Source organism: Typopeltis vanoorti, chromosome 14 (genome assembly GCF_054136105.1).
Source record: "Typopeltis vanoorti isolate ZY-2024b chromosome 14, IOZ_Tvanoo_1.0, whole genome shotgun sequence".
Classification (NCBI taxonomy): Eukaryota; Metazoa; Arthropoda; class Arachnida; order Uropygi; family Thelyphonidae; genus Typopeltis; species Typopeltis vanoorti.
Genome location: NC_143562.1, coordinates 71,986,970 through 71,997,673, shown reverse-complemented (window position 1 = coordinate 71,997,673; position 10,704 = coordinate 71,986,970). Strand labels below are relative to the sequence as shown.

At 33.1% G+C, this 10,704-nt stretch overlaps 1 protein-coding gene across 1 annotated transcript; it reads right to left on the bottom strand.

Annotated features, from left to right (window-relative positions):
* Window positions 1-745: 745 nt before the first annotated feature.
* Window positions 746-10,161, bottom strand: LOC150099640 (uncharacterized). The gene is made up of 6 exons (XM_090404234.1): window positions 9,956-10,161; window positions 9,111-9,166; window positions 6,593-6,700; window positions 2,558-2,593; window positions 2,208-2,246; window positions 746-1,016 (listed from the first exon to the last, which is right to left on the bottom strand). The coding sequence occupies exons 1-6, from the start codon at window positions 10,062-10,064 to the stop codon at window positions 972-974; spliced, it is 393 nt and encodes a 130-aa protein (XP_090260360.1). The 5' UTR covers window positions 10,065-10,161; the 3' UTR covers window positions 746-971.
* Between the last annotated feature and the right edge of the window lie 543 nt (window positions 10,162-10,704).

Below are 10,704 nucleotides of genomic sequence, written 5' to 3'. Positions count from 1 at the left end.
GACGGTATGAGAAACAGAATTCCAAGGGCACTGTCATTTCATTATCGCATCAAAGGTCAAATATATCTGCTAAACATCAGTAGGCAATTCCATCGTAGAATTATTGTTTGGCATCATAGATAGTCTACGTGAGGTTGTATCCTTGAATCTGAAAAACAAACGTTGTGCACAACCTAAATAGAACCTGAACATTCTTGAGGATAATGTGGCATTGTATGTTGTGTATGCATGCAGCTATTGCGAAAAATTAAAACTTTATATTGAACACAAATGAGGGTTTATTTTTGGTATCACCTTTCAATCTTTTAATACCATCAACCATAGCTTATAATTGGCTTTTAATGAGCTTCATTCACACGACATGTTTATTTACTGATAGGTCAGACTGCGGAAACCTCAGAGAAAGTTGACTTACACTATGTACGAAATATCTTAGTGCATAGAAAGACTTACTGAAAAAAAATTACCTCTTGCCTTTACATCTTGCACTTGATTGGAAAGTGTTAGATGATATTTGCTAAAAATTATGCATTCAGAATAATTTTACATTGTACTACAATGAACGTTCTGGTATTTTTAAGTCCTGAATATCTATAACTCCAATGCATTAACTGGCAATTTACTATTATATATGGAAACGAAACTAGTTACATTCACTAATAATTAGACAAAGCGTGAATTTAAAATTTGGATATTTTTATGAGGCGAGCAGGGAAACTTTAACGACACCAAGATATCACTACACTGAAGCCTTATTCAATATTTATTTATTCTTTTTATTAAATCAATTCTACAAATCAAATAACTATCTTTTTTATCACTCATTTTTACCGAAAATTACACAGCTCATTTTAATTATTTTGAGCATGTATTAGCATTCATTTCCATTCAATTGCTGAGCACTTTTGACCAAAAAGAATCTACTGTCGTACTTCGACATGATAATTTTGTTTCCACAAAATGTTCTCTGGTTAATGAGATTTGGATTGTCCTTCAAGAAATCTCGTTCTGCAATCCTAAACAAAACAAAACAATTGATTAATTATAGAATATTTATATAGTATAGAATACTTAGAATAGAATATAGAATATGTACAGCCACAATTCATGGTGAGTTTTCTAAAGTAACCCTTCGTTATTCATGGAGATTACGTTCTATAGAAAGTTTCAAATATGGAAACCGCAAATAGAGTGTTGGCGTCCATAATAAAAGGAAGTGAGAGATGTTACGTACTATCCGTGAGTGAAAGTTAAGGGGAAATTCTCCACACAACAATTGACTCGTTCGAAAAGACCTTTTAAAATCGGATCTATGCTCGCTTAAGAACTTGTACTACCACTGCTTCCAATTAGGTTGACGTTTTAATCCATTTTGTAGCATTTTCTTGTATAACTCGCGAGCTAAAAGAGGTGTAATATATCTGAGCTGCAAGCTGCACTTTCAGAAACTACACTGCTTAATATTGTTTTTCCGACTTTTTTAATATAAAATGATTGCTTCAGTAATTTTTAATGAATTACAACGGACACGAATCTTCTTTTGAAAATGTACGTAATAATGACATGAGATTCATCGATCTCTTCGAATCGTTCATGACATAACAACTTTCACAAATGTGCATGCTTTTAATGAAATTCGAACCTACCATCGATTTGGTGGTGAGCGGTACATTATCCAGACAAACTTAACTGATAAACGGACATCTTATTGATTCATAAAATTCATTTGACAAACTTCAAACTTCGTCCATCATAGACAACGTCCACTTTAGAGTTTTCAGCTCAATGTCGATAATTGCAAGAAGACAATATACGCTCATTCTCTAGAAATATATATCTACTTAAATAAATAAATAAATAAATAAATAAATAAATAATATATATATATATATATTATTTATTATTTGATAGAAAGACAAGCTGTCTTAAATAACACTCTCATGTGTTTGGGTCTATCCATTATTTTTATATTTGATTCTATTAATGAGATTATAGGGGTTGAAGAGATCAATTGACTTTCGGCAATCGACATCACCGTCATCAAAATATCTACTGTACAATCGCAACAATATTTCAGCAATGCTATTCGAACTCAAAGTATTATTTAAAGAAAGTTTGATTCTATATTCAATTTATGTTCATTTTACAGATTTCCTTTGAAAACATTAATCATGTAATAATTGAATTAAAATTAGGGGTTGGCTTACCGAGAAATCTTTTTGGTCTTTCATTCCTTCTTCCTCTGCCTGAAATGATACAGAAATATAAGCACAAAATTATTTACTATGAAGGACACTTTAAACGTTTCTTGCTGAATAACTAGAAGATCACACTAGCTTAACTAGTTAAGCTAGTGTGATCTTCTTCAACTAGAATGCTTAATTTTCTTAAAGAATAATAATGAAACTAGAGCAACCAAATTCAGTTTAAAAGGGGCATCCCAAAATAAGTAATACAATAAAAGCATTTAAATCGTATTTGAAATAAAATATTACGTTATGGTTGCTAAGTTTGTCTTCGTTCATTTGAAATAACGAATTTTACAAAACATACTTACAATGGGAAGAAATCTTTCTGAGAAGCATAGATCGGCCTAAATAAGAAATGTAGTTTCGTAAGAAAGAAGTCAATGAGCACACAGATCATATGAATATTGAGTGACATCATTTACTACTGATAAGCATAAAGATTCATTAAAGGACAAAATAGTATAGCTGTTAAATTAGCTTCACCTTTAGTTTTCGGTGAGAACTCTTGCCAGAATATTAATTTTAATTAAACATATGCAGTAACTTAACTAGAAACATTTATTAGAAATATAATTTCTACCAAAATTTCGTGATGCTGATGGATCTGGAAATATCTAATTTAAAACCCCATATAAAATATGACCAAAATATTAATAGAAACTTTTCCTTACATGTGTGTGTTGTTCACATTCGTTTAACCATAATCACATAAATGTATTATTCCTAGATGATAATTTCTCATATTCTGTAGGTCTGGCATATTTTGGTTGGATACGTTGTCGAATTATAATCATATTTTTCTTGCTTAATTAACCTCTGGTTCATTTTCATTCTAGCGTCTTCAACGAAGCAACAGTGGAAATCTATTATTCAGTTCAATCATTGTGCTCAGAAAGAAACTAAAAACAAACCAATTAACAATACTGTCTGGTCAGTACACTAGGGGTTCTAAACATAAGTCACGAAGAATATTTAACATGAGAAAGAACACGACAAAGAATATTTTAAAGTTAAGTTCATTTACTGTAAACTCATGTTTTTCCATTCTTCTCCTGCCTACCTCCCCAAAACTTAACCTAACTCATATAAATTTCGAAAAATTTCATTTTATAGGAAGAATTCTTCATTACAAGCGATATTTAATATATTTCGATATCATTAATTGTGACAAACTGAACTATATGGGATTTCTGTAAGAGATTTCTGCTATTACAAAAATTGTCTTTTATATAATGCTGCTTAGTCTACGATGATTGTTCAGAAACTCAAAAGGTTTGTGCTTATGCGCGCCTGTCCTATTCTAATACGTATAGGCATTGTGGGCTGAATCTTGCAACCGTTATTCTTTCAACTGGTTTGTGTCCTATCAATGAAGGAATATCCTATCCTTCTACCGTACACTCTGGGCAACAGGAAAATTGCAGTTGCTTCAAGAAGAAATGAAGAAATACAGATGCGATATATTGGGTATTTCAGAAATGAGATGGACATTGTCAGGGGAATCAAATAGTCAAAGATTTCTCTGGTTAGGAATTGAAAGTAACCATGAAGCAAGCGTAGGTTTCCTGCTAAGTAACAAGGCTTGTCAGGCAATGACATCATACAAACCAGTTAGTGAAAGAATAATGGTTGCAAGATTCAGTGCCAAACCATTTAATATCACAACCATTCAAATATATGCGTCCACTGCAGAGAGTGCAGATGAAAACATTGAAAAATTTTACGGAGATCTACAACTAGTAATTGATGAGGTGCCGAAGCAGGATAAACTCATAATTAGAGGAGACTGGAATGCAAAGATTGGCAAAAATAACACAGGATGGGAAAAGGTATGGGAAAATTTGGATATGGAGAAAGAAATGAACGTGGACAGATGCTTCTGGAATTTGCCACGGATAACAATCTGACGATTTGAAATACCAAATTCCAACAAAAAGATTGTCGTAAATGGACGTGGCTAAAATAAAATAAGACTAAAACTGAAACAGAAGTACAAAGGAAAGTTCCAAAAAGGTAGAGACATCTCATAACTAAATGAAGACAGGCTAAGAACAGCATATCAGAACATATTGGAAACTAAGATTAAGACCGCAAGTGAAAAACAAAATATAAATATAAGACAGAACGACCGACTACAGTGCTAAAAAGGCAATAGGGGAAGAAATTCCTGAAAGAGAAAAGATCAACAAGAAATGGATAACTCAGGAAACCCTAAAATTGGTACAAGAGAAAAGAGAATGAAACTTAAAAGAGATAATTTAGAGGCAGCAGATGAGTTATACCGTCAAAAATGCAATGAAGCGGAAAGCAGCAAGATCTGATAGAGTCAAATGGTTGGAGGATCAGTGCAAAGATATTGAACAGTAACATGGAGAACACAAAACTACTGAGGTCTACAAACTTATAAGAAATGTCAATAGGAAGTGGCAAACAAGATCAGTAGCAGTCAAAGATGGAAATGGTAAAATATTGATGGACAGGACAGAAATCATACATAGATGGACAAGATATTGCAGCGAACTATATAAAAATCAACTAAATGATACTGCAACAGAAGTAATCAAAGAACTAAAAGTAATCTCTCCACCAGCAGAGATCTTTGAAAATGACATCTTGGAAGAGGAGGTGAATAAGGCTATAAAACATCTGAAGAACAACAAGAGTGCTGGAAATGACAACATAATAGGCGAGATGCTAAAATATGTGGGAGAATCAGTTGTAAAAGAAATACATGAGCTATGTAATGAAATATGGAGATCAGGATATGCCCCTGAAGAGTGGAAAAATCGGTCTTGGTTGTTCTTCATAAGAAAGACAGTGCTTTAGAATGCACCAATTACAGAACTATTGCATTAACGAGTCATCTTGGCGAAATGCTGATGTAAATACTAACACAATGCCTGAAGAGCATATGGTGGCACATCTTCCGGATGAGCAAGCCGGATTTCGACAAGATCGAAGTACAGTGCAACAAATACTCGCACTAAGACTAATAGCAGAGAAAGCTCGAAGAAAGAACAAAACGATATATTGCTGTTTCCTGGACTTCCAAAACGCATTTGATAATATATTGATCAAAATATAGCATGGGCTGTCTTGGAATCCTATGGTATGGACAATAAATTGATCAGCCTGCTGAAAGATATAAACAGCCAAGCACAAGCAAAAATCAGGATTGCAGGTGAGACTAGAGATTGGTTTGTCACTAGTCAAGGCACAAGACAAGGGGATCCAATATCACCAATCATCTTCATCACACATCTGGGAAGAACACTAGATAAGATTAAAGAAGAAGGTAGAGGTATTTCAATAAACGACATGAGAATAAACTACCTCTGCTTTGCAGACGACATCGTCCTGATTGAAGAAGACGCAGCAAGGCTGGAACAGATATTGCAAACACCATACACAGAAGGAAAAAGATATGGAATAAATGTCAACTTTGATGAAAAAACTAAAACAATGATATTCAGACAACAGGAGTTACTGAACAGAGTTACGATAGATAGATTTCAACTGTAAAATGTGGAACACTTCATATATATCTTGGATGCCATATGATGCATGACTTGGACCCCAAAAAATAGATAAAGATTAGAATATCCAGGGCAACAACTATTTTAAAAGCCATGGACAAAATATGGAAGAGCCGAGCTATAAAGATGCAAACTAAACTGCGCATTGTAGAAACCTGTATCTTCAGCAGCATGCTCTATGGATGCGAGGCCTGGGTACTCTTGAGAGAATCTCAAAGGAGGATATTGGCATTTGAGAGGAAGTGCTATAGAAAGATCTTGAGAATAAGCTGGATCCAGAAAGTGAACAATGAGGAAATATACAGACGAATACAATCAAAAAGAAACCAATTTGATCCAGAAAATAATCAAAAGGAAACTACATCTATTTGGCCATATATGTAGAATGAATGATGAGAGAACACTAAAAACGTTGCTGTTTGGAATAATTGAAGGAAAGAACAAAAGAGGAAGTCCAAACAGAGAATGGGGCAATGCCATCGTCAAATGGTGCGGAAACTCTATACACAAACTAAGTTATCTTGCACAAAATAGAATGCAATGGAAGAATCATATCAAGATGGCGGCACACACCTACGGGCATTGGACTCATGGTTTTTGTTGTTGTTGATGATGATGATGATGATGATGATGATATGCATTCCATTGGCGAGAATTCGAATTAAAAAGCTCAGTAAATTTTATTACCAAATTTTATTGAGTGATTCGTATGCAATGATTATTTGCTATTCAGCTACTGCATTTTATTTAAAACCATATATTACAAATAAATATATTATAAAATAAAAATATAATTAAGAAAATTACCTCATTTGCCTTGTTTTCCGCATTACATTTACTAATCACATACGCTAAATATATATCTTCACTGTCAGAAAATTGCGATGAAAGACAATCCTGGAGTATATCGTGCAGCTAAAATTAGATAGAAACATTCTGTTAGCTCATTTCGCCGTTTGAATGCTTTTGAATTCGTTCTAATATTCACTGCATTCTTTAAAATGTAAGTTTGTACCGTGCCAGCTTTTATTGTGGTAATCTGAATCTGCTAGATTTTAGTGCATTATGTATATTAAACTGTGTTTTATGAATATATTCGTTATCTAATATATGCTTAATTATCCAATGGAAATTTAATTAAAATTATAATATTACGAAACTTATCCTTATATGAAATATCGTGGTTTTCTACTTTCTAGTTTTCTAATTTCCAGTTTTCTAGTAATATTGGAGTTTTCAATTCAATAACTGTTAATGAAATATCAAGAACAGAAAGTTGAACCTGGATTTGTAATTTGTTTGAATGCTATTAACTGATAACTGGTAACTGATTTTTGCTATTGATTTTGATAAACATTAGGAATAATATTTCTCAAATAGTCATGACTTTGAACTTATTTAAGTTAAGGGATATTACATCCCATATTGTTTCTTAGCCGAATAAGAAACTCAAAGAGTTTCATGCCGAATATAGAAACTATATAAAGTTCGGCGATTCCAAGCGTAAGCAAATACCTGGATAGTGCAACAACTGACCCATTTGGTAGGGGATGAGCAAGCTCCGATCACTATTCTTGGTATTTTCCCATAATGTGAAACCTAGCTCCTAAGGACTGTATTATTATGAGAGAAGGTCACAACTCAGACCGGTTTCAACCGTTCGTATATCATATTATAACCCAGAGCAGTGCTTTGTTCATTTTCAATCTCACTTACTTAAACTAATTCGATTGAAAAAAATTCAACATTACCTTCAAATGCATTCGCGTTTGGTGTTTCTAAGACATCTGTTTGTGTCTAGCATCGAGGTTTCTTATTGCAGTACCATTTCCTGGGGTGCCTCCTACTGTTTATCACTTGCTTGCTAGCTTCGTTTTTGGTCTGTGAGCCTAGTCGTGAAGTATCTTTACGACTAGGCTACTTGTATACAGAGGCTAATTATTTACTTAGGCAATATTAAGTGCCTTAGTATCCAAATATGGAAAGCAAACATTCTTCTTTGGGTGCATATAATGCTGTGCATTCTGGGAAGGGCTACTACCCAGACCGGCTTCGACCTTTATTCAGATGTCATCAGTGGGAGCCAGACTAAGGTAGAAACAGATATGGATAGTGACCCTTGCCATAGCGTATAGCATTATACACATTATACAAAGAGCACATAATGTAATCCTGGGATACTAAGGCAATTAATGTAAAGTCATTAGCCTGTATATACAAGTAGCCTAGTCTTGAAGATACTTCACACAAAAACCTTATTTGCTTACGCTTGTAAAAAAAAATTAAAGAAGAATATAATTTCTTGCCATGTTTAATTTAAGTTATAACCAAAATCTTTCAAAATTAAGTATTTTTATTCATTCGAGAAACCACTTATTCAGATAATTCAAGGTTAAAGATATTCCATTGTCATTATTTTGAATATTGATATCTTAGGATTCTTAAATGGGATGAAAACCTTGCTTTCGTTTCTTCGGTTTTCTCTTCTCAACAGCTTTTTACATCTATCTCATTCTCTCATTTACTTACTATACCAACAGCCTCGTAAGCTTTCAAAAATCTTGCTATCCTTTTCTTGGAAAACACTTCTCTCTTGTTCAGCTCCTCATGCTTTATAAATCCCAAATTCGATCGACCTTAGAACATTGTTCTGGCATTCGGATTGGTGTACTTAAAATCTTCCTAAGAATTCTTGATTGCGTTGGAAAGTAACTCGCCTAATAAGTGGTCCTTTACTCGGAAACGCCCTATATTTTCTCATAGATTTTCTGTGTCTTCATTATGCCATTTCATGGACCTTGGTCCACCTAACTGGTCACCTACCATTCCTCTGTATTCCTGTAATGATGTCAGCAGCCACTGGTCAACATCTGTGCACAGTCCAATTCCAAACAAATAGTACTCCTGTTACGTCTCCTTTCATTCATTTCATATTCCATCTGACTCTGTTCATGAGCGCAACATTTACCATTCGTTGTGTTTATCGACGAATACAACCCAAACATCTTTTGCTTTAACACTCGCCGACGTACGGTATTAGGTTGTTTACGTTGGGTTACACCTTCTGGTTGAAACTAATATTAAAAAATTGGATATTTAATCAAACGTTTTAAATAATTAAAGGATATTGATTAACAAATAAAATAATAAACTATAAACCAATTGGAAAGAGAATGCCGAGCAAACATCAAAAAAAGGAAAAAAGGATATTAGATGGATAATCAGACCGGAACAGACCAATATGGTCTGTATCCGTAATTAGTGTTATGATGATTAAAACTAAATCTATAGTTTCCAATATTATGTTAAAAAATAAACTACTTACTCTCCCTGTGATCAACTTCATACAACCAGAAATTGTTCTTTTGTTTTCTTCATTTTCTAAAATAAAAAGTTATAGAACACACTCAATTTTATTTAAAAAAATCCTATGAAGTGCGATAACTAAGAGATATAAACTGAGATGGAGAGAGAGAGAGAGAGAATAAAATGTTAATTTCGATAGTTATGTTATTCCATTAATATATATATATATTTAAAAATTACCCCATCGTGTCATTATACGATTGAATAAATGAAAATGAAAAATTCATACAAATGTAAGATTCAATTATCAATTGCAAAGATTGTTGCTAATGAGTCTGGTAAATTAAGTGATATCTAATAAAAGAAAATTTCGTGAATATTTTATATGGCACGTGTTGTGCAAAAAGCAAGGTTCAAACTAATTTCAACATAAACATTTCATATCTATAATAATTTTAAGGCAATTAGTAAACAAAACATTTTATTTCATTATTGAACTTCCAGAACGTGCACGTTTATTAAAAAAAATGAAAGGAAATTGAAAGGTATATTTTCACTATGTCGCATATTTCGATTTATTTTGAATGATGATTGAAGCATCTAGTGATATGCAACGGGTGTACTTATTACTTATCCGTATTATGATTATCTGTCAGTTGGACATTCCTTCTTTATGAGACCGGATAAACTCACTTTCAATTGAATATCCCTTGTAAAGAACATTCGCGTCCTAATCGTAATTCAAATACAGCTCTTTCCAAGCTAGGGGTGTTGTCATTACTGTCTGAGGTACGTCGATAATAACAACGAGTCAGCGGCTAATAATAATTACGTTCATAGGAAAACGAAATGAAGAATACTTACTGCATAGAATATTTTCCACTTCGTTTTCTTTTCGTTCCTCTGGCTGTTCTACAGGAGTAACTACCGAGAATACCAAAACGAAAAGTATTAAGCCAAATTCAAAGTTCATCTTCTTCTTTTCAAGTTTAATCAAGTACAGTTGTAATAAATTGAGGAAAAGATTCCTCTTACTTCTCTTATATGAGTTCTAAACAGTGCAAGAATTACTTTTAAATTGTGTCCTTGTCGACTTCACTTCCGTTAAGCTACCAGACCAAAGGGAAAAAAAATTGAAGCTTATCAAACAAACCTTCTGGAATTTGGCTGATATAAATGACGAGGAAAATTAATTATTTTCTGTCAATCCACTCACCCACCATTGATATCCTGCCAATAGTACGAAATGTGGTATCACAATTATTAACGAGAGAAACTTAATTTTCAATCAAACTTAAGGTTGATTTGTAGAGAAGAAAGGATGTTTTATTTTTGATTAATTAGTTTTGCAAGAGTAAAATCTCATATCCCGCTAGCTTTAAAAATGGGAATTCTTTACCTTCTATTCTCTACGCTTCAAGGAAGAAATCAGAAATGCCTCTCAAATTATTATTACTATATTAGGTATTCACTTTAAAATAATTCTGTATCATCATCACTGTTAATATTAGAACATGTGTTTGAAATGCATAATACAGAGGCAAAGAGTGTTATTAAAATTTTTAACTGAAATCCAATGTAGAAAAATTTAGTAAAATTTTACTCAACATAAC